Below are 24,603 nucleotides of genomic sequence, written 5' to 3' on the forward strand. Positions count from 1 at the left end.
CCCTGAAAGGGGAGCGCGTGGGTGTAAGCAAGCCACGTCCGACCAGGGGGTTGACCTTCAAGGCAGGAGCAACATTGTGCGCATTGTCATGATGTAGGTGGATGCACTGACTCGGGAGACAACAACTATGCTGGTCCCTGATGGGAATTCAAGGCAGATAGATCCTGGATTCAGCTGGAAAACAACCTATTTATCTCCACCCATTGCCCACTCGGTCCACACGCACACCAATGACAACTACAGCCAGGTTGAGGCCATGCACACTCCGGCGCTTCAGCTCTGGATCTTCTCCATCCGTAGTCTCGTCTGTAGGCCTGTGGGGAAATATGCCGGTACAAAAGTTCGGATCGATGATGAGCTGCATGGAATTGCCACTGCGAGGTAGGTAAGTTTTCTCTTTACCCGGACATCAGGAGAACGGAGCTAACCCACCGGAGTTTGAAATGACGACTAGGCTGAACACGAGAATGAGATAACAGGCCCGGTATTGGATAGCTATCGGGATCCCAGTGATGAAGAAAATAGATTATTCACACTGCTGACAATTTCTTTGGTTCCAAGTGATGGCTTGATCACCAGCTAGATGACACAATCACACTGGATGATCTGACGATGGGGTCATGAAACTGAGCAGTTACATGACATCTGAATAGGGTATCCGTTGAGATCCTCGGTTAGGATGCATGCCGCTCAGAAGAGCGCCTACAAGCTGGGAGACTTGCAGCTGTTGAATGTAAACGGCGGACCTTTTTTTTTTTTTTTTTTTAACTTTATTCCCATTAGATAGCAAAAAACAGATCAAAGCAAACTAATAGGATATGTCATAATACCTAAGACTTTTGAAAGCATCACACCCATCACCTCGGCTAGCAGCAATGGAGGAAACAGTATACATTTTACAGCTGCATGCAGAAACTAATTACACTCACATTTCAAATGGATCAGCCACCAATGCAACGCCGCGGAATCCTCGGTGTTCAGAAATAATCGATACTGCCCCACATCATGTTGGTTGGCGAAATGCGCAGTCTTGGCCATGGACAAACAAGAAAACACTAGACTAGGTAATCAGACATACCCAGGGGGCTGACTAATAATAGGCCGCCCCTCTGTTCATCACAGAGGGGGCATCACAACCTGTAACTGCGTCACTGCTGTAACCGCCTTGCGCACCGTAATTACCTCATTTCTCCACGAATTGAAGTCCGAATAGCTTCAAATTAAAGATCGACTTTATTTTCAATTGGAATTAAATATGCCTCGATTTTCAGCCAAAGAAAGCGCTGCTGCGGCGCGCGCGGCGCATGCGTATCTATCCGGGGCATCTACGCCACCGACAACTCGGGCGAACCCCTCCCCAGGCAAATATAGTATCAATGACACCGCCGCGCTTCACCACGCAAATGCCGCCCTGACTAAGAAATATATATATCTATTGAAAGCTGGGAGACCGCTGCCTTCTGATTCCAAAGGAGGGTCTCCGTCGGCGCTGACTGGGCCGTCGAACGGGCTTTGGTGACCTTTATCCGCTCAGTTGAAAGGAGCGCTTTTGCTGTGTCAGAAGCCTCCATCCGTAACTACGCCAGTTTCCTTCGGGGACACCGATTTGACAACCCACAGCCTCCTGTATCAGTATCGTGGGTACGGAGGTTTAAAAAGCGTCATCCAGAGCTTCAATATAAGTCCCCAAAGGTTCAGGAAGTCACCCGTGCCGCCGCCGAGACAGATATACAACACATCGACAATTGGTTCACGGAATTCGACGCCCTGATGAGCACCCTTGGTATCCAAAAGTGCGATCTTTGGAACTTTGACGAGACCCCCTTACAAATTGGGTGGGTAAATGGTAGCCTTAAGCTCTTTTCTACTCGGATGAAACGAAACACACGGACGACTGTCTTTCAGCCCGGGAATAAGGAGTCTTTGACGTCTGTTGATGCCGTCAGTGCAGCTGGGAGGTCAATTCCTTCGTTCCTAATACTCACGGCGAAGACGTTATTAGAGGAATATACGCGGGCTGATATTGACGACCGGGTTGTCCTCACATTCACTGATACGGGTTTTAATAACTCTCATCGAGCTGTCCAGTGGCTGCAACACTTTAACCGCTGTTCCTTTGCCGCCAGCGAGACCTTCGCCGGATCCTCTATTGAGGAGTGGTTTGGCTACCCAACGACTATCACAAAGTCCCAGTTTGACGAGGAATATGCGCTCAAACCTCGTTACCAAGTCAAGAAGGCTCCGACCTCGTATCGGCTCCTGCTGATGGACTCCTTTTCCGCTCATGAGGATCCTGAATTTCTATGGTATTGTGGGATGTTTGATATCATCCCGTACCGCCTCCCAAGTCACCTGAGTCATCGTCTGCAACCTCTTGACGTTGGCGTCTATCAACACCTTAAAAATGAACAGAAATGCGCTCTTAGAAACTTCATGATGGCCGGCGGTATGCAGATCTCTCGATTTGACTTTCTTAACCAGTGGAATCGTATGTATGCAGCCGCCTTTAAGGCCTGTCATATATACGTTGGGTTTGAGAAGTCAGGCATCTTCCCTATTAACCCAGAAGTTATCCTAGGTCCGCTCCGCCGGCACGCTGAAGAGCGAGAAAAGCCGCTATTCCCAGTCAAATTAAACAGGGATAAGGTGACCCCGAGGAGAGTCAAAAAGCAACTCTCTGATCGCTCTGTCCAAAGGTCTATATCCCTCCTTGATACACCAACGAGGAAAGTTATCCGGCACGCTGAAGCGTGTGTTGATCTCACCATTATCACGCAAAAGTCACATGAGAATACCCTCACTTTACAGAAGGAACATATACGACTCGAGGGACGCCGCACACGAAGTCGACGCCAAATTAAGGGCGTAAAAGATGGAGCTTTTACTGTAGGAGAGTTAAAGTGTATGGTTGAAGCACGAGACCGAGAGGAGCAAAGACTAGAGTCAAAGAGACTGACTCGGCAGCAGAATAATGTCCTCCAGAACCGTCGGCACCTTTGGATTGAAGCTGACGAGGAAAACCGGGACTTCCAGCATCGAATTTGGGGCCGGCATGTTCTTGAAGCTATTCCCGAGGCCGCCGACTATTTGGCCGACCTTGACAAGGCTGCAGCCTTGCGAGGTCAGCTAGATAACATATATGAAGATGTGCTCTCGGTATCATCCGGAGACTTGACGCCGCTTTTGCCCGGCAACGAGGAGGAGGATTGTGACGATGTTGAGGTCATCATGAACACACAGATCGAGGGATTCACACAAGCCGCTTTGGCGGCCGGAGGAGGGGATTATTCGCCTGAAAATAGCGATCAAGAAGAGGATCTATCACGCCGAGAAGATTGGGGCGGATTCGGCTATGATCGCGTGCCTAATAACTACTCGGATGACGAGAGGGTCGAGGCGTGCATTGTGGTGGCCGGGATGACAATTCCCGTGCCGCCGTCGCGGGCCCGAGACTAGGCATCACATTCACTTACACATAACAATGTGGGAATAGCTTCAAGAAAGTTCAAATTGTCAGAATCAATTGACTAGATAAAGCGCTATCTATTGATTATACTTTTATTGAACTTGGACTTTATTTGGTGGAGAAATGAGGCAATTACGGTGCGCAAGGCGGTTACAGCAGTGACGCAGTTACAGGTTGTGATGCCCCCTCTGTGATGAACAGAGGGGTTGCGTAACTCGCTTACCTAATCCCCTGGGTACCCTTATACGGTAATAGGCCTAACATGATGATAACTACTTAAGCGGGAATAAAACCGGAGAAGATCTAGGGCTTTAATTACTACTATGAGATTTCTTTTTAAATATCAACCGAATGCTAGGGTAGAGAGAAATATGACATCGCTGACTTTTTCCAGTCCATTTTGGTCCCTGAGCGTCTGTGCCTCTCTCGGTTATTCCTGACAAGACCAGACAACCAACACCAGGCGCCTGGGCAATGACGATCTTACTCTCTTCTCGGGATGGTGGCGGGGATCAGCCGAGAGTGTAGCATTCGTATGCACGGGGCAGCGTATGGGAGGCCACGATCCAACAATTCCAGAAAATACAGGGGTGACACAGGGGTAGGAGACCGGGGGGAGAAATACGAGTCTTTGTGGGACGCCCCGTCAAATTCTTGGCTTGTCCGAGTCTTTCACTAGCGAAACTGACTCGATCACGTACCAACAACAAGGAGAGAAGAAATAGCTCCACACAGCCCTTCGACTAGCACGCCATCACGCAGCCGAAAAAAGATCTTAAGATGCCAAGTTAGGACGGCACACAAGGATTAACCTGATAGCCGAACCAGGGGCAAACTAAAAGGCTAACTCAAGAAACCACATATTCACATAGTTATTTTATTATTCTATCAAGTTATTACTATTACTTCTCTCGCAGTTTCAAACTAAATGACTAGTCCTTCTTGCGTTGGCATCTAGACGGGGTTCCTTCGGTGCCCCATGTTTTCTTCAGCACCTCGTGGTCATCCAGGTTTTTTTGCACGCTGTCTTCATCCATTGGTCAACCCCTGCCCAGGTGACGGATCTACCGATACTACCAAGATCGACATAAAACAAGGATGAGGCGCGCCACGTGAGTCCACAACCTCCAACGTCCCGCATTAGCCCAGCTGGCACCATGTCTTGGCACGGCAGTTGGACGTCGAGCTGAGTTAATGTGATCTATCGTGCCTGTTCCGGCCCGTCCCGGCCCGTCCCGGCCCCATAACTATCTGATCAGAATGAATCACCGTTGATCTCTCCATAACTACTGGCACCGTACAATTTTAGTGAGGCGCTCTTTTCGACCCGCCTTGCTCATATCATGTCGCGCCAAGCGGGCCACTCCACACCACAATATCCTGTCTGTCTGAACCATGTCCGAACCATGTCTGACGTGTCTTTTTTTGTTTTCCTTCTTTTTTTTTTTTTTTTTTTTTTTTTTTTGTGTTCCTTCGGCCACTTTGCTTCCCTCGAGGCAGGATACAGATGGCCGTCTGTCCGTTTGCAGCTCCGTTGAACTTTCAATTGCGCTCATTGCCCTCGGGTCTCTGGGCAGGTTGGGAAACAAGTCCCATCCGCGACCGCCATGGCCTCAGCGTTGTGCAACGACGACTCTTTCGGGCCACATGCGGCTGGCTGCAGAGGCGGCTTCGATCTGACGCTGCTCTTTGAGGAGTCGATACTTGTTGTGCCCATCAATGCCTTGTTACTCCTCGCAGCTCCTTGTCGAGCTGTCTACCTCCTGCGCAAGAACACGGTAAAGGTTGAAACCAGCTACTGGCTGTACTGCAAACTTGCAAGTCGACCTCTCTGATGTTTCCCGTGACTCGTATTCTAACAATTGTTAGATCTTGTGCCTTTTCCTCACCGCATCGCAAATCGGCTTTCTCGTCTTGTTGACTCAATCTTCAGCCGTCATCACCAAAGCCTCTTTGCCGACCGCCGCCTTATCGTTTGTCGCATCCATTGGCCTGTTGGGCCTGTCCTATGTCGAGCATGTCTACTCGTATCGGCCATCGACGGTGCTCAACCTCTTCCTACTCCTCTCGGTCCTCTTTGACGCTACGCGAACCCGAACACTATGGCTCCAGGGCTACAATCGGTCCCCGGCCATTGCCGCCCTTGTCGCGACGGTGATAAAGATTGCCATGCTGGTTGTCGAGGCGATCGAGAAGCGCGGATTCTTACGTCCCCAGTACCGCGCATTGCCTCCCGAGGTGACGAGCGGCGTCTTCTCCCAATGGGTCTTTTGGTGGCAGCTCCCTCTGTTCCGGGCTGGCTACTCAAAGAAATTGGAGATTGAGTCTCTGTTCCCTCTTGCAAAGCATTTCAAGTCTTCGTATCTGCAGGGCCTAGTACAGACTGCCTGGGCTAAATGTGTGTCGTCCTACCTCCAGCATTGCACATGCACGCACCCTGCAGGATACTAACAGTCGCATAGCATCTAAAAAAGAGGGCCGCGGTTTGATCTTGGTCGTTCTCAGGACACTGAAGGGGCCTATTCTGTCCATCATTTTCCCCCGTCTGTGCTTCATCGGCTTCACCTTTTGCCAGCCCTTCCTCATCTCAACGACACTGGCGTGGGCCGAAAAGGATAGCGACTCTGATGACATGAACCAGGGTTACGGCCTCATAGGCGCCTGGTTCATTGTCTACGTCGGCATAGGAGTACGTTCTTCCCTACAGACGAGCCATAGCAGCACCTCACTGACGCTTGACATCACAGGTGACGACTGGTCAGTACCAGCACCTGACCTATCGCGCCATCACCATGGCACGCGGTCAGCTCATCACGATGCTGTATGACAAGGCTACAGATATCGACATCACGGCTGCCGACCCTACCGCAGCCCTGACACTGATGAGCGCTGATATTGAGAGGATTGACACGGGATGGCGCACTGCTCACGACGTCTGGGCCAACTTAGTTGAGATTGCCGTGGCAGTCTACCTGTTGGAACGTCAGCTCGGTGTTGTGTGCCTCATTCCTGTCGGAGCCGCAATTTGTAAGTTCAGGCTGGAACGAACGATCCATCTGCTAACTCGGCATACATTTAGTCTCCATCATCGGGTCTGTTATTGCCGTCAGCTTCGTCATGGCTCGACAAGCTATGTGGCTCGAGGCCATCGAAAAGAGAATTGCCGCAACATCTCAGATGCTGGGGGCCATGAAGGGGGTCAAAATGTGTGGCCTGACCGACGTGCTCGGCACACGTATTCAGGCCATGCGGAACGAGGAGATGCACATCTCGGGCAAATTCCGCAGGTTGCTGATCTGGAATATGGTCTTGGGTGAGTAGCAATCGCTTCACATGTCAAGAGCTCGGCTCTCAAGAGACCTCGCTAACTGTGGCACCTGTAGCCTACCTTGCTCCTATCTTCGCCCCCATTCTAACCTTCACGGCGTACAGCGTGCTTGCCCAGTCACGGGGGGCAGGCAGTAACTTGGACACAAACCGCATGTTTACGTCTTTGTCTCTGTTTGCACTCCTGCAGGATCCCCTGACCTCGTTTGTTACGTCATTATCCTCTCTGATGGGTTCCATCGGAAGCTTTGTGCGCATCCAGTCTTTCCTCAGCACAGACGTCCGCGTCGACGATAGAGTCATTCAGGATGGCATCGAAGGCGACGACTCCTTGGGCTCCAGGTCTTCAGGCAGTGAACCCGAGAAGAACTGCTCTTCACCTGAAGAAGAGCCCAAGCTACTGAAAGGTGCAATGTCAAATGGTTCGTTGAATGGCAACGCTGTCATCGTCAAGGCTGGCTCTTTTGGATACGACACCACCAAAAAGCCCATCTTGAGCGGCATCGATGTCCAAGTCCCCCTGGGCAAGTTCACGCTTCTCGTTGGGCCGGTCGGCAGTGGCAAATCGACTCTTCTCAAGGCATTTCTTGGAGAGGTTGGTATCATGGCCGGGTCCGTCCAAGTATCGAGCTCCGAAATTGCCTACTGCGACCAGACCCCGTGGCACATGAACGGTACCGTGCGAGATAGCATCATCGCTTTCTCACCAGCAGATGAGCGCTGGTACCAGCAGGTGCTGGATGCTTGTGCGTTGAGACAAGATCTCTCCCAACTCCCCAGGGGAGATCTCACCACGATAGGGAGCAAGGGCATTGTTCTCAGCGGAGGCCAGAGTCAAAGAATCAGTCTGGCAAGAGCTGTGTACGCGCAGAAAGATGTCATTGTCCTGGATGACGTCTTCAGCGGATTGGATGCGCACACTGAGAACGCCGTATTTCACAATCTCCTTGGCACTCATGGCATCCTGCGGCAGCTCAAGGCAACCGTCATCATCGCCTCTTCACGCGGTACGCGAGTTCCCTACGCAGACCACATCCTTAGTATCGATGGAACCGGCATAGGCTGCGAGCAGGGGAACTTGGACAAGCTGACCGAGTCTGGCGGCTACGTGTCTCGCTCCCTTGTATCCTCGGCAGACTGGACATATGAGCAAGCCTCCGATGCGGCTTCTGCTCCTACCGAGGCATCGGCTGGTGCCCTGGTGAATTCGGAAGACGCCCATCTCGAGGACCTCGAAGACGAGGCCGGTCGTCGCACTGGGGACGTGGCAATCTACACATATTACATCCGCGCCATTGGCTGGATCCCAACCTTGATCTTTGTCGCCGCCATCTGCGCCTTCATCTTCAGCCAATCCTTCCCCACCATCTGGCTCAACTGGTGGGCAGCCGCCAATGCCAAGGACCCATTTACACGGCTCGGCTACTACCTAGGCATCTACGCCATGCTGGGTGGACTGGCCATTATCTTCCTAGTCGTGAGCACCTGGCAGATGATCGTCACCATGGTACCGCTGTCGGGTAACAACTTCCACCAGAGCCTGCTCAAGACAGTGCTCAACGCGCCAATGTCCTTCTTCGCCGCGACCGACGCTGGCGTCACCATCAACCGCTTCAGCCAAGATCTCCAGCTCATCGACATGGACTTGCCCCTCTCGGCGCTCAACACCTTTGCTACGTTCGTGCTGTGCATCGCCGAGATGGCACTAATCGCCGCTGGTTCGTATTATACGGCCGTTGCATTCCCCTTTTTGTTCGCGGCGCTGTGGGTGGTCCAGCACACGTACCTACGGACATCTCGCCAGCTCCGGTTTATGGATCTTGAGGCAAAGAGCCCGCTCTACGCCCTGTTCACTGAGTCCGTCACTGGACTGGTAACACTGCGCGCGTTTGGGTGGCGCGGTGCCCTTGAGAAGAAGCACCACGAGTTGCTGGACCGGTCGCAGAAGCCTTTCTATCTTCTCTACGCGGTCCAGCGGTGGCTGACCTTTGTCCTCGACATGTTTGTGGCCTTTATCGCTGTGCTGGTCATGGTCCTCGTTACCCAGCTCAGAGGCGTGCTGCCGACGGGGTTGATCGGAGTGGCACTGGTCAACATCATCCAGTTTAGCCAGCATCTCAAGCTCTTGATGACCTTCTGGACAAACTTGGAGACTCAAATCGGTGCAATCTCTAGGATCAAATCCTTCACATCCCACACCGTTTCAGAACACGAACCGCAGGAAAAGGAACAGCCGCCGCCCATGTGGCCGTCCAAGGGAACCATCGTGTTCGACAATGTCTCGGCCGGATACAGGTACGTCAACGTTTTTTCGCCATCATACAGTCACTTGCTAACCCGCCCGTTTGCAGGCAGTCTGAACATGTCCTGAAGAACATATCCATGTCGATCGAGGCAGGGCAAAAAATTGGCATCTGCGGACGGACTGGAAGGTAAGGCCCTTCCAACATGTTCCTCTTGTCAGACCTCTCTAGCTAACCCATATGCCCTCGCAGTGGTAAGAGTTCCATGGTCTCATGCCTTTTCCGCATGGTAGACCTCCACGGTGGCCGCATAACTATAGACGAGCTTGACATTAGCACGCTGCCCCGTGAGCAAGTTCGCACCCGGCTAGTCGCTGTGCCGCAAGATGCGTTCCTCATCGAGGGAGGCAGCGTACGTTTGAATGCGGACCCTTCTTCTGGACTCACGGATGCTGCAATTGAAGATGCACTGAGAGCTGTAGACCTGTGGGACATTGTAGTCGAAAAGGGCGGGCTTGATGTGCTCATCGAGGAGCTACACCTCTCACATGGCCAAAGGCAGCTCTTTTGCATTTCGCGCGCCATCCTGCGCCCATCGCCCGTCGTCGTTCTTGATGAAGCCACAAGCAGGTACAGTGTCACGCCCTCCATCTACCCCCTATTCATGCACCAGATACTAACACCGTAACCAGCGTGGACTCGCACGTCGATGAGCTCGTCCAGCGTGTCCTGCGTGAGCGGTTTGAGAATCGCACAGTAATTGCCATTGTTCATAAGCTTGCGTCGGCTCTGGATGACTTCGATATGGTAGCTGTTCTCGATGCAGGCGAGCTGCAAGAGTTTGGACCTCCGCGAAAGCTTTTGGAAAAGGGGCCTGAGGCCTCGGCTTTTGCTGCTCTGTACGAAAAACTGGCTGTGGAAAAGAAGAAGGAAGAAAGAGAAGAAGAAGAGGGAGAAACATTGTCAGAATAGTTAGAAGTCAGATTACCAGTTACCTGTGGAGGAATGATTGTACTGTGCAATACAGCTCATCTAAGATGCCCCTTGAAGCTTCCCTGCTTTTGTTCCAGGGCGAGTACGATTTATAGCCTGCACCGTACAAGATAATTAGAGCGTGATTGCTCGAGCTAGGCGCCTGAAGATTTGGCACAAGCTAGAATCAGTGGCAAAGTGGTGGTGCCATATAATCCACCCCGTGCAGTAAAAGATCAACATTTACTCTCTCGATATCATAATGCAGGTCCCTCTACCTCATCTCAAGCCCCGTTGGCGGTCATGAAGCCCGTCTAGTAGGGCGCTATTTGAACATCACAGATTGTGCTGCTTTTTTCTGACTTTCGCGAGGGAAACGAGCAGTGCCACTCCCCCACACCCGATGATACTCACTAGATGCGCGTCTGTGTCGATCCCAGATGCTCGCAGGGGTGGATCCAAGTCCTGCAGACTCATTTCCAAGGCGACCCATCCCTAAGTGGACCTTGCAAATGGCCCCTGTGTTGGGCTTTCGGTAAGTGCCATGTGTTGTCGATCGGATGATCTGATTTCGATCTACCTCGACTCTTTTTCCCGGTTTAGTGCGTTGAGACTATGTTTTTGCCGCTTGCTCCGCTCTCTAATGCGCGGGAAGGTAGCTTCCGTGCCTAGTTGATGCAGTTGGTTGTGTAGGTGGCTGGCTGACGTGACGTATCAGTTTACATGGTATCCTCGATTCTCCTTGTCGCCGCCCCTTCCGCGCCGTGCCGTGCCGCGCTTCCCGTGTTGCAGCAGGTAGTACGGAAAAGAATCCCTATGGAAGCCGGTCTTCAGAGTCCGAAACCCGTCGACTGCCCGTACTCCTCTATTTTAGGTTGCCCATACCATCCCATCGCGTCCACGGCCTGGTGTATTCACGCATGTTTCCAAACACGAGCAGCCATGCTTCTCATCGTTTGCTTGAGGCTCTGTCTGCTGACTTTCCTGAGCGGGGTCTTGGCTCGCCCATCCATCCCTGGCCCAGCAGCACGGTCACATTCCCTCCGTCGTCCTTCGAAGCGGCAGGGATGCAGCTCCGGTAAAGAAGTCACCATTACGGCGCCAAGCAAGAACATCTTCCAGGGCCTCACAGATCATGAATATGCTCAAGTTACTGCTTACCTCCATCAGCAGAAGGAACTCAACCTGACTGCTGTGGTTAACTCGACCTCGTAAGTTTTGTCTTTTCGCATTACCCCTGAAATGACCTCCCCAGTGACTTATCCCTACTTCTTATATATCACTATGCCGATACCTTTCAACTGATGGTATGTAGTTGGGACAACGTCATTGTGACTCTGGACCTGTTGCAGCCGAACAAGACCGATGCATTGGCATATCTCGAGGGACGCGGCCCTGCTCCAGCCCGGTATGCGAGAGCAACCTTGCAGTTTAACTCGCAGCTGCAACCCTACATTCAGGAGTACATGGTTGGCCCTCTACCCGTCAAGAAGGGCTCGACCCGGTACGAGGAGCTCAACTACATATTCACATCTGGCCGCGGCCGAATCAACGTGTACAACGCTGATGGTGATGCCATCGCTGCTTTCAATCTGAAGGTCGGAGCTGAAATTCAAGACATCACCAAGCGACTTCTCAACGGTGTTAGTACATCTTCCCTACGTGCATCCAAGAAACTTTTAGCTGATGGCATAAATAGACCGCAACCGGCGCAGATGACGACAAACTGTTGATTGCAGGTAGTGATCCTCTGACTCATAGCGGCGACAGGATCTACCAGTGGAACGAGTTCTACTCTGCTCACACCGGCGAATTCTTTTCCGAGACCATATTACCAACTTCTTTGCAATTCAAAGCCGATATAACGGGCCGAGATCCTTCCAAGTGGAGGGTAGTTGGCTGGTACTACGACGGCAACTATTGGCCAACCACTGCCGCCTTTCGCAAAGGCGTCGAGACCTTAACTAGAAGACCAGGACCAAACGTGGATGGATCATGGACCTCTACTGACCAGCAAGGCGAGAAGCTGCCGCGCGATCATCTGTACCCTCCCATTTCTGTACAGCCAGAGGGCCCACGGTTCGGGGTCGACAGAGAGCAGAACTACGTTGAATGGAGTAGGTGCATTTGATGTCGTTATCTTGCATACACGCGGCTAACAAGGCGAAACAGTGGACTTCAGCTTCTTCGTCTCCAACCAAAAGGAGACGGGGTTGCAGCTTCACGATATCCGATACAAGGGCGAGCGTCTGATCTATGAGCTTGGTCTCCAGGAGGCGCTTGCGCACTACGCTTCGCAGGACCCGCTACATGCCTCATCAGCATATCTCGATTCCTCATACGGCATTGGCACCAGCCAATGGAATCTGGTCGACGGTTTCGACTGCCCGTCCCATGCCACCTATCTCAACACGACGTTTTACATCAGCGAAACTACTCATGTGCACCCCAACAGTCTGTGCCTCTTTGAATACGACACTGGCTTTCCTATTCAGCGTCATTTAACATCAACCCATGTGTCTGCGAGTAAAAACATTGTTTTTACTATCCGTAGCGTCTCGACGGTAGGGAACTACGACTATCTCTTCGAGTATTCTTTCCACTACGACGGCTCCATCGCCGTCACCGTTCGGGCCTCAGGCTACATTCAGGGTGCCTTTTGGTCAGGAGACGGTGATTATGGCTTTCATATTCACGACAACTTGTCAGGGTCCATGCATGACCATGTCATCAATTTCAAGCTCGATCTGGACATCAAGGGCAGAAAAAACAGTCTGTTGAAAACTGAGTTTGTGCCAACTACCCAAGTGTATGATCCCCTCCGTCCCCTCTACGAGCAAGTTATTGACCATCATCAGCTACCCGTGGTCTGATGGTCAGCCTATCAACACCATGAAGGTCAACCGCTCCTACATCACCAGCGAAGACGACAGCAAAATTACCTGGGCCAAGAACGGAGCTGCTGCATACGCCGTTGTCAATAAGGATAAGCTGAATAGTTTTGGAGAGGCACCCGGCTACCACATTTTCCCAAGTGTGCCAACCTCCCTCACACACGCGCCCTAACATTGCTAACGGAGGATGTCTACAGACAGTGGTAGTACTGCCCACCTGACGGTTCAGTCATCCTCAGCCCTCGGTCAATCCGCCAATTGGGCCAATCATAACCTCTACGCCCTTCAGCACCACGACACCGAACCAAAGAGTGCATACGCCTTCAACAGCCACGATCCGCATCACCCAGCCGTGAACTTTGACGAGTTCTTCAACGGGGAGAGTCTAGACCAAGAGGACATCGTTCTGTAAGTACTTGCGCCACTATAGTTGTCACAGCACAGCTAACTCTCTTTTTTCTTTTCCCCTTTTCGAGGTACTTCAACCTAGGCATGCACCATCTCCCCAACACTGCCGATCTACCAAACACGGTGATGACGACAGCTGTATCATCGATGTTCATTGCACCGCAAAACTACTTTGCCGGCGACGTGTCGCGACGCACCATTCATCAAGCCCGGCTTTCCTACAACGAGCATTCCATCGTCACCGATGCCAAGACGTTCGGGACGAAGCAGCCGACCTGTGCATTTGATATGAACAAAGTGGCACCCGACTTGAGCAGCTTTGTCGGGGAGATTCAGATTCCAAAGTTCCCCTGGAACCCAAGTGGTAGTCTACAGACGAACCCTGGTGGCTAGGTGATGAAGACGGCTCGGGGTCTCATGAAGGGCTGTCATGCATAATCCCCATGCCTTTGCGTGCTCGAGGCGTGCCTATGAGGCCCCAGAAGACAGATAACGTCACTTGAACTCCCACTGAGGGTTGAGTTGAGGGTCTAGGCCAATGTGTTTTATTCCCCAGGCACAGATACTTCAATTCCAACATGATAACTCGCCTTTGCTCCTTGCACGAGCGTGTCAGGATCTCGGGCATGGCAGTTGGTGGCAACTGACCAATTGATAGAACTTTGTTTATTCAAGATAGTATATACAATAAGTGCTGTTTCTATTGTCATGCCCTGATCTAGCTTTTGGGAGGAGATTGAGGTTGAAAAACACACATACATAAGCTGAGTATATGTTACAGTTTAAGTTTATCGCTTAAAACTGAACTTAAAATAGTCTCGGCAGTTAAAGCCCGGTATTCCGGTTAATTTTCCTTATTAAGATCTTGTTGGATCGACCCCTCATGTGGCGGCATCTGCCCCGAATTTGCATAAACCCCTGGTACATAGATATCCTAGCCTTAGTCAGATGACTAGAAAACCCCCTTTTCTCTTGAGAGGGGCCGGGAGGAAGATTAAGCAATAATATTATTACTTTTAGCTCTATATCGTGTTGTTTTATATTATTCTGATCGAATATGCCGTATATTATTTAATAATTAAGAGTCTTATTTGCTTAAAGAAGCTATCTGCGCTATGATATATATTGCCGATTTAATCATATATGAAGATCATGATGTCTACCGAAAATAACGCATCCACCCGGAAGGTCTATCTTGAGACCTTTAATGATTAGGGAAATTAGGATAAGGCATTTAAATTAAAGGCAAATTCAGCCCGTATCTGGCAGCTTGTTAACCCAGATACATCTGATCAGCCGATGCCGCGCCCAATCAGACCGCTAGTTAGCACCTATTATCGAAGAATCCCTCCACAGCGGGTCGAGCTCGAACGACCCCTGCAGACCCGAGGGTCCAGTTAGACCCTCGCCCCGACCTATACGCCCGAATCAACCGATCTAACCCAGCAGGCTCAATATATCAGTGAATTGACTGCTAAAGATAAGGCTTCCTTCTAGTCTGAACGCAAGGACTATGACTAAGACTATCGAGAGTTTGAATAGGAATAAAGCCGGATTGATAAGATGAAGGATTGGATGATGGAAACCGTGGCTATGGGGCTGATTATTAGTGCCTTTGATCCTGAATAGGATCTTAGGAGCTGGTATATTAACCTTTGAGATAGCGTTGGGGCTATAATAATTGAATAGTAGGTTGAGGCCCGAGTTAAATATTAGAAGACCTTAGCCTTAATGCCGAAGGTAGCTAAGGACTTCCCTCGCTGGCTAATAGACTAGGAGTAAGTAACCCACCAGGCCTAGGCTAAAGGCATTAGAGGCCTAGATAACCCGAATGTATGGTTTGATGACCTATGCAAGGTTATTTAGCCAAGCTACGGAAATTGGGTCTCGATCTATCATGGCATCTATTAGGATAAGCTAGAGGCAAAGACCCTATCTATCTGAGATATCGCTAAGAACCTACGAGCAGAGGTTAGCCGGAAGGGCCTGCTGCAGCTAACCAAGACGGCCCCAGCCCGGGTTAAAAGAGGGGCCTTTGGCCCGACCTATGGGCAGGATCCGGATCCGACTGATCAATCGGATCAGGAATAGGATTTAGGTCAAGAAGGCCAACAGCCGGCTAGATCTTCCGGATCTGCCGGGCCCTCTTAGCTAAAATGGACCTCTAAGAAACGTAAGTCTAAACAACCCGTCTCTTAGTTAAAAAGGACGAAGTCTAAGTAAGCCTGGGATTAAAGAAATACTAACTTAAGCTATGAGGCCTACGGGGGCCTTTATTATAGCCTCTCTGACTACTATTACCTCTTTCTATTAAAGGCTCTTACCTAGTTTAAAGAGAACCTAGTGATTAGAGATAGAGTTAAATATTAACTTTTTAATTAAGGACTAAAGGATAAAGTTAAAGCTCTTAAGGAGTTACCTAGACTAATAGAGTTAGATTAACTAGGATATATTATAGGGCGCTATTCTAGCCTAATAGGTATAGTTAATGCCGCTTTTCTTACTGCCTAGTATCCCCTATAGAAGTTAGCTATCTTAGACTCCAGGGCTATAATCTATATATTTAATTAAATTAACCGGTTTAAAGGATATTAATATATATAGGTAAATAATATCTTAATCGCTAGAGAATATAATATCCTAGTCTTAGGCTATGGTTAGGTTAATATCCTGACTAAGGGGACTAAGGGCCTAAGGCTAATATCTCTATTTAATATAGCCTTTTGCCCTAACTTCCCTTATAATCTCATATCCTTACGGTGGCTATAACGGCAGGGCTATTAGTGGGATACTCGCCCTAACTTTAACTGCCTCTATATAATAACCGGATTGATCTTTTGCTACTTAGCTAATTATTATAATTAATTTATTATTAAAGATATTCTATTAGATTAGCTAGAAGCCGCATTTCCTACCCAATGCAATCGATTTAACTCATTAACCCAACCTAAGGTAACTAAACAAGATGCCCGCTATTGGCATTTACGGCTTAGTTATCCGGGGCCTTAAGCCCTAGAAAGGCTAGTTAATAAGGTCACAGGGGTCCGGATCAAAGGGATTATAACTATTAAATGTAATAACTATGGCACTTCTAAGATAACCCGGCAGATTAGCCGCTTGCCGCGAGACCTTCTAGCTAGACCCGGTCTAAGGCTAGCTATTAACTTCCACGACCTAGATAAAGATCTAAAAGGAAGGGCTAGCCTAATATTAATAATAGACTATTATTCTAGTTATATCTAGGATTATTATTTAAAGACTCGGTAATATAAAGAGCTAGTCCTAGTTATTAAAGACTTCTTAGGTTATCTAGCTAGGTAGTATTAGCTAAAGCCTTAGGCTATTAAGTATAATAGAGAAATCCTAGGGAAGTCTAAAGACTGGCCTCAACTAGTGTTTAGATTCCTTAGAGGGATAAATATTATCGTGGAGTTAATAGCCATAGATATACCTGCTTAAAATAGCGGGGCTAAGCTATCCGGCAAGGTTATTATAATTAGGGCTAGGGCCCTATGAGCTAGAGCTTAATTTCCTTACTTCTTTTAAGTTAAGATCTATTAAGCTGCTGTTTATCTATATAACTAGACGCCTCGAAGAATTAACAACTGGGATACCCTATACACATAGTTCCACATAGCAATAGCCTAGCGAGATAGTTACGGCTAGGAACGCAAGGTCCCCTATCTAGGTTACCTACAAACCTATGGATCTAAGGCATTTATAATAACCTAAGACGCTCTGAAGGGCCGCAATAAGCGGCAATAACTAAATCCCCGCGCCTAGATCGGCTACCTCGTGGGCTATTAGTTAACTAATATCTATCGGATCTGGAACCTAGCTACTAGGAAAGTTATATCTATGAGAGATATTATCTTTAATAAAGATAAATAATTTAATAGAGATATTAACTAGCTAAAAGACAACCTATTGCGAATCAGTAGGGAGGAATTAGACTAGCTATTAAACTAAGTGGAAGAGGCTTAACCGGATTAATTAATAGCTAAAATAGTAACTAGCAGTAAAATATAGAATGCTAACCACTATGAGGATTAGGACGATGCTCTAGACCTAGACCTAAGGGATTAAGGCGATATCCTTAGCCTAAGGGGTCAGGCTAATAAGATCGATCTAGATAATACTCTAAACCGCGATCTAAGGGACTAAGGTAATATTCTCGGCCTAAGGGATTAAGTTAATAAGATTAATCCTAACTAGGATAATAATTAAGATTATGATCTAAGGGACTAGGGTAATAACCTAGGCCTAAGGGATTTAACTAAAGATATTAATCTAGACTTTATTATAGTATAAGCACCTAGAATTAAGGAAGGTAATTAAGGAAAGCCTAAGGAAGGTAATGCTATTTAAGATAGTTAATTTAGATCCCTTGGCACCTATGATCGTGCCTACTTGACTCCTATGTCTCTGCTGCCAGCTGCCCTTCTGGCGATAATGATCTAAGATAGCTTAGATCTACTGGGTAGGTAAGATCTAAAGGGCCCTAGTAATAAAAGGGACCCTAGGTTTAAATAGTCTGATGTCTAGAAGGCTACCTTTAATGCCGGAAGACTAGCTAGCCTGATTGGAACCCTTAATAGGGAAATTATTAATAAAGCTAAGCTATAATAGCTATTAAAGAAACTAAGGTCTATTTATCATAGTTAGCTGCCATAGCTGCCTCGGCACTATTAGGATCTATAAGGTCACCTAATAGGGGCCTAATTTAAATAGGCTAAATGAGACCACTTGTAGAGTTATAGGGAAATAGAGTTATAGATTGAGATTAATTGGGATAACCCTTAAACTCTAGGCAAATAGACCCTTAACTATATATAGGTTTATATCTATAAGCTTAATAAGTACGGCAGATTTATTAAATATAAGGCCTAGCTAGTTATTTAAGGAGACTAGTAGCTAAAAGGGTTAGACGAAGAGACCTATGCTATGACTTTAGCTAGAAGGTTATTCTAGACCCTAATAGTAATTGCTGCCTGGTTTAACCTAGACCTTATATAATATGATATAGTTAATGCCTTTATTAATGCGAGGCTAAATAAGAAGATTTTAATGAGAAAGCCCCCTGGATATAGAAAGGCAGGAAAGATCTTACTTATCTAGAAAGCTCTATATAGGCTGCGGGAATTACCTCTCTTATAGCAGAAAGAACTTATAGCTATACTCTAAGACCTAGGCTTTAAGCTAGTTTAGCATAAGTCTTACTATATAATAAAGAATAGGATTATTATTTTCTTTTATATAGATAATATTATCTTTGCCTACTAAAGAAATAAATATTAAGATATATAAAAGATTATTATAAATCTTAAAGGTTAATATAACCTAATAGGCAGATAGGATCTTTAATAGTTCCTTAGAATTAAGGTTATTTAAGACTAAATAAAAGGACTTATCTGGTTATCCTAATCTGCATATCTAGACAAGATAGCTAACCTTATGGAAGACCTAGATTAGCGGTATAATACCCCTATGAAAAGGGAAGACCTTATTTGATTAAATACCCTGGCCTTGATCCCTTTGATAAGATAATACTAACAGAAGATTAGATCGATCCTATATGCAGCTATGATAACCTGGCCGGATATGGCTTTTGCTATATCCTAGCTAGCGAGGTTTAACTCGAACCCAGGGCCTGAGCATCATCAAGCTGCCGATAGGGTCCTTCTATATCTCAAGAAGACCAACAACCTGGCCCTTCAATTCGGCCAAGATAATTATTTCCTTATGGCCAGCGACGCCTCTTTCATAGATAACCTAGAAGACCGGAAAAGCTCCTAAGCCTATGTCATGAGACTATTTGGAGGAACGATCGGATGGAGGGCCAATAAGCAATCTACGGTTATGACCTCAACGACCGAGGCCGAGCTACTAGCACTATCTCAAGCAGCTAAAGAAGCTATGTTCATTACCCGGCTAGTTAAAGAGCTAGGGATCCAGCTGGAAGAGGAAAAGATTCACATCTAATGTGATAACTAGTAGACCATCCGGCTCATCCACAAAGACATTAATAAGCTACAAACTAAGCTACGACATATCGATATACATAACCACTGGCTGAGGCAGGAAGCTCAGAGGAACAGGATCCAGGTGGACTACATACCAACCGACCAAATGATCGCAGATGGGCTCACGAAGACAGTCAGCAACCTAACCTTCCAATGGTCCGTACAGCAGCTAGGTCTGGTTGACATCTCAGACCGGCTAGGGCAACGGAGGTGGCAGGAGCTGAAGGAAGAGCTAGAGGGTCCGGGGTCATCCTATTGATATCGGCAGCTTCAACCTACCCGGCTTCAGCTGGGGGGGTGTGTTGGATCGACCCCTCATGTGGCGGCATCTGCCCCGAATTTGCATAAACCCCTGGTACATAGATATCCTAGCCTTAGTCAGATGACTAGAAAACCCCCTCTTCTCTCGAGAGGGGCCAAGAGGAAGATTAAGCAATAACATCATCACTTTTGGCTCCATATCGTGTTGTTTTATATCGTTCTGATCGAATATGCCGTACGCTATCTAACAGATCTTACATCCGGCAGGATGATGGTGTGCGAAACAGTAGGCTAGGCCAGAAACAGTAAAGCGAAAGCATGACCAATTGCAGCCAAGATAGGTGCCTCCTGGTGGAAACGTTGGAAACGAAAATAAAGACGCGTCGTTCCCATGAAGCAGCACAAATCGCGGTGTTACGCGTAGTCACGTATGCTTGTGGGGGCGCGGAACGATTGCTGAGCTTCCTGACTTGTGGCTTTTGTGAGAAAAAAACACCATTGAGCTGGTGCGAAAAATCGAGTTGTGAGCACGCGTAAGTTTAAGAGTTAGCCTATCGCCTCATTCTCAATTGACGACTACTGACTGCTATCCGTGCTTCTTATACTATGGAGAGGGAGCTATGAGAAGATGCGTATTTGACATAACCTCTCTTGATGTCCCGAAGCAACAACACAGGTTAGCTTTACCCTATAGCCTTGAGCAAACCTCGGATCCTCAGCTATACCATTCAAGGCGCGTGCGTAAAGGAAAACAGCGAGCTATGATTATGAAACCAGATTAATCTGGAGAGAAACGCTTTTTGAGCTTTGCTTTTGGGTGAAGCGCTGTGTGCGTAGCGGAAAATATGTACCCTTGGATGATTGTACTATGTTTGCCCGCAAGCCGCAGTCGTGTTAATTCATTTGCGCTAGTAAGGTTAGTCAGAGCAACACTTCCTCTCTCTCTCTCTTTTTTTTCTTTTTCTTTTTCTTTTTCGCCTTTCTCTCTCTCTACCAGTTCATTTACACATGAAATAGTGCTCATCGCGAGAAAGCGCTCTTGATCACGATCGACGCGTCTGTCATGTCTTGAAGGAATCATCGTGTCCCAGCTGTTCCACTCACTGTGGTGGGTCACCATGAGTCCACTCTGATTCGCTGAAGCATTTCTCCTGCCATCCACATACAGTACCACAAGTTACCGCACTGATCAATCATGACAAGGCGATGAAATTCCTGTAGGCCCTGCCTCCTTTGCTATGCTGTTTTAGAACCTTTTTTATTTTTATTTTTATTTTTATTTTTTTTTATTTTCTGACTTCACAGCAAGAAATAAGTAATTTGGTGCTTTTCCCACCATGAATGTACCGAACTTTTGCCGCGGGCGGGGCTACGGGTTGCCCCACGCGACGTCACAAATCCAACGGCGCCCTCCAAGTCGCGTACCTCATCATCAAGATCAACGAGCAATGGAATCTGCAGCCTCGTAGCCTTATAATTCCGTGTTTTGTTTTCTGAATATGGATTATGCTCAAATAGAGGCCTGGATAGCCGAAGCCTCCCAATTTTCCCCTTTCCTCGAGCCCTCATCTCTATTGTTATTTTTGCCGGAGCCGACGATATCGACCAAACGCAAGCGACCCCACGAGACTACTAGCTTCATGTCGCCGCCTTTCAGTGAAGGCCTTCCTTTCCCTGTTGATCTGAGAGATATATCGCGACCGGAATCCCTAACAAAGAGACGCCGCGTGGACCAATCCCTATCTACCTCGGCGCCGAAAGCGTCTTCCCCTTGCGACTAATAACCGATACTCGATCAGAATATTTAGTTGGAACGGGCGATGATGATGGCAATGCGTGGGTGACTTAATCAGCGCCGGCTGTATCTATGCCTCCGGTAACTCCGAGTAAAAAGTTAAGCCGGCGCAGCCCTGTTAGAGATATGACCGACCTTGCACTCGCAGAGAAGCACATTAAGCATATCGTCTTAAAGAGGCTGGACCAACTCACACCGGATGTTCTGCCACTCTTTGAAAGACCTAAGGAGGCATTAGAGCTGCGGAACATTGTTCCGTGTTAAGTGCACTATGCCATTACAGCCGACCGTGGCCCGTTGGAGAAAGCCTTCGATAACCATACCTTTTATGACGCCGAGTCATGGGCAAAGGAGCATGGGGCCAACCCGTGGAATGCTTTCGATGAACTGTAGGAACTTAGGCTGGTGTGTGAGCGAACTTGAGAAGCTATCCAGCTTAACCTCCCCGAACCCTGTTGGAACGCCCGTATCCACGAATGGCTACTCGATGTGGCCTTGAAGCCGTTTGAGAACCTTTCGTATTGGGATGCGACTCGGGCCATAATTAATGAACCGTACCTTGGTAACACCGCTCCGGCGTAGACCTTCAGGCTAAGCTCATCGATTTAGACTCCTGCTGAGGCTGTGACCCTGCAAAATCCTCTAACTTGTATTTTACTCCCTCGTCATCGCCCTTGGACAGTGTCCTTTGTGCATAATCGAAGGACGTGAAAGATTCCGCACGGAGCCCTCGGAAGATAGAAGGCGATAGCGGCCCAGGCGAAACGATGGGATCTTCAGGTTCCTCACATGTGAGTGAACCGATAGTAGTGTGATTAGTGCATTTGGGATCATATCTTGCTTCCTCGAGGACATGCCTTTCCAACGGCGCGATAATATGGTGTTGCATCTGGTCGAGCAAGTCGGGATCCGAGTAGCTATCAAACTCGGCATCCGTTCCAGGAAGGCACAGGTACGGCTCACGTTGAATGCACCTCTCCGCTATCTTTAGTATACAAGATCTCGGAGAGTACCGTTTCTGGCACACTTGAAGCAGATTCTGGGCAAACTTCCAGAGAGAGTTGGGGTGAGAGTCATGTAGAGCATCTTCGAGTCTCCTGCTTGACCCATAAATTGCTGCTAAGCGATCTCCAAGCCTGAGTTCCATCAGCATAATAGCCAATCTGAGCATCTGGGGGTGATGGTGTTGTGCGCCATCCTGTTCTTGTCTTTGTCTCTCGTAATATTCTTGGGATGGCATCTGTGGTTTCCCCCGAGTGATTGTCACGAATGGCTTCCTCATGTTGATCTTGAGGAAGCCCTCGTGGGCTCCCTGGTGGCAGAAAAGTGAAATATTGTCCATGCTCTAGTCTTCACTCAGTCATCTGGAGCCAAAAAGATATATCAATGAGTCAAGCCTGTTTTCATATTAGTCGAATTTGAAGACAGTTCAATGACTAGAGGATTTCAAGCTCACATGGTTCAGTTCCACCTTCCTCTCTATGGCCAGCAAAGCGTCATCTGAGATTATATCGTTGACGGATTTTAACGGAATCACTCCTTTGAGCTCATCCCAGCAGTCTCTTCTCGTCCTAGTCTCAACCAGATCATCGAGATGGAGAGTAACAAGGTGGAGCTGGCAACTAATTGCTTCAACTCTAATTCCACGCTTTTGCTTCTGGGCAAGGGCGTCTCCCAAGATTAGAGCAGTTTGGCGTAGCAGCTCGATGTCGGTGAGATTCTTCAACGGCATTGTCTCTCGTGGCGAATGATAAGATCATCGAGGTCTAGGGGAAGGGAGGAGAGTGGGAATCAGCTAGACCCTGACGAGGGATTTGTCGGCTCTGAGAATGCGTCTGAGAAATCAGGCTGGCGGTTACCCTGACTGGTTAGTGGGGGACTTGCACTCTGTCTGCATGCTCTTGCTTTTGTCACAGTAAAACATTTCAAGCCTTTTGCAGACAATTACTTCGGTGTCTTGTTCCATCCAGCCACCTATTCACAATGACAAACACTCCCAAGTCTTGGAAATTCGGTTGGTCAGTTACCAGCCAAATGGCCTTCTCCGACTGGGTCAGATTCTGTCCGACCCAAGTGATCCCAGAAGCGCCAAGATCACATGGTCCGACAGTCTCATTCCAGAGGATATCCAGGTCGACAAGAGTTTTTCCAACCCAAAGCTCATGCACTCTGAGGAGCTCGAAGGCCGCTTCAACGGCTGGGCAAGCTTACTTGGAGAGTTACTTGGGCTTTCCGCGAATGCAAAGGCAACCCAGAAGTGGGCGGAGGGTTGGAATTTTGAGGAGTTGCATGGTGAGATCATGCCCTTCGACGACGCCTGTGGGAAGAAGGCTCTCAAAGACGCCAACGTGGTGAGTTGGATAGAGTCCTAGTATTCTCTCTCGTCATTTCAAGCGTCTCTATATGGTGGCGGGGATCCAGTGGGCAAAAGGCGCCAAGTGTGAGATAGAACGTTCTTAATCCAATCTATCTATTTGCCGCTGCATAGGGAAGTCCTTGAGAGGGGTCGAAATGTAATCTGATGAAATTTAGCTTACCCGAGGTGCGGCTCGTGACCTTAAGCTTAATGCTCTATAGTCTGCTAATGGTCAAGTATTCGAGATATAATAGGAACGCTTCGTTTCTTATCGTCTCTTTGTTTCACTATCAGTTGTAATCTTTCCTTTGTCTCCTTTTCCTAATCATGCCCCGATGGCTTCAACGCATGCCCGATCCGGGATAATCACCATGTGAGAATACATCAATTCCTTTTACAAAGCCTGTCTCTGATTTAGAACAAAACCACACAGACTCGCTGACGTTGCGAAACTGCAAGTCTTCGGTTGGGCAGTTTTGTTGCTAACAATTCTTAACCTCTTCTACAACCCTAGAAGGATCTGCTCGGTCGTTAGCCACGGAATCGGTTGTGGCCACGGACTTGCGTAGGAACAAGTTTAAATTGTATATGCGTGTGGTAGCACTCACTGTTGCGCCCTGCAGATAGACCTATGCCGTGAGTTGGCCGATCATGAAGAAAGCTGGCCATGCTCCCTCCGTTTTAAGGGCCTGGGTGGCTTCATCAAAAGCTTGACAGGGAGCGTGCTGAGCTCGGAATAATGGAAAAAGGGACCTGGAAATCGTCTGCCATCCATTTTGTTCTACTATTGGCTCGGTTAGTGCTGCTATCCTGGTAACTAATTTCGCCCTCCCAATAGTACAGCAAACTATTGGTCTT

At 48.3% G+C, this 24,603-nt stretch overlaps 3 protein-coding genes across 3 annotated transcripts; all 3 read left to right on the top strand.

Moving 5' to 3' along the window:
• Positions 1-2,904: 2,904 nt before the first annotated feature.
• LRP88_02149 (uncharacterized protein) lies at positions 2,905-3,456 on the top strand (the record flags this gene model as incomplete). Its single annotated transcript, XM_083238819.1, has 1 exon — positions 2,905-3,456. One exon carries the CDS (start codon positions 2,905-2,907, stop codon positions 3,454-3,456), a length of 552 nt encoding a protein of 183 aa, XP_083105414.1.
• A 1,617-nt stretch (positions 3,457-5,073) lies between these two features.
• LRP88_02150 (P-loop containing nucleoside triphosphate hydrolase protein) lies at positions 5,074-10,008 on the top strand (the record flags this gene model as incomplete). Its single annotated transcript, XM_083238820.1, has 9 exons — positions 5,074-5,287; positions 5,400-5,871; positions 5,972-6,155; positions 6,214-6,493; positions 6,546-6,779; positions 6,850-9,092; positions 9,149-9,225; positions 9,289-9,666; positions 9,729-10,008. The coding sequence occupies 9 exons, from the start codon at positions 5,074-5,076 to the stop codon at positions 10,006-10,008; spliced, it is 4,362 nt and encodes a 1,453-aa protein (XP_083105415.1).
• A 942-nt stretch (positions 10,009-10,950) lies between these two features.
• Positions 10,951-13,703, top strand: LRP88_02151 (copper amine oxidase; the record flags this gene model as incomplete). The annotated part of the gene is made up of 8 exons (XM_083238821.1): positions 10,951-11,219; positions 11,324-11,651; positions 11,708-12,125; positions 12,181-12,670; positions 12,798-12,815; positions 12,867-13,042; positions 13,100-13,310; positions 13,379-13,703. The coding sequence occupies 8 exons, from the start codon at positions 10,951-10,953 to the stop codon at positions 13,701-13,703; spliced, it is 2,235 nt and encodes a 744-aa protein (XP_083105416.1).
• Positions 13,704-24,603: the final 10,900 nt, after the last annotated feature.

The sequence above is a fragment of the Fusarium phalaenopsidis genome (genome assembly GCF_050370095.1).
Source record: "Fusarium phalaenopsidis strain FUZ10S chromosome Unknown contig_32284, whole genome shotgun sequence".
NCBI classification, from domain to species: Eukaryota; Fungi; Ascomycota; class Sordariomycetes; order Hypocreales; family Nectriaceae; genus Fusarium; species Fusarium phalaenopsidis.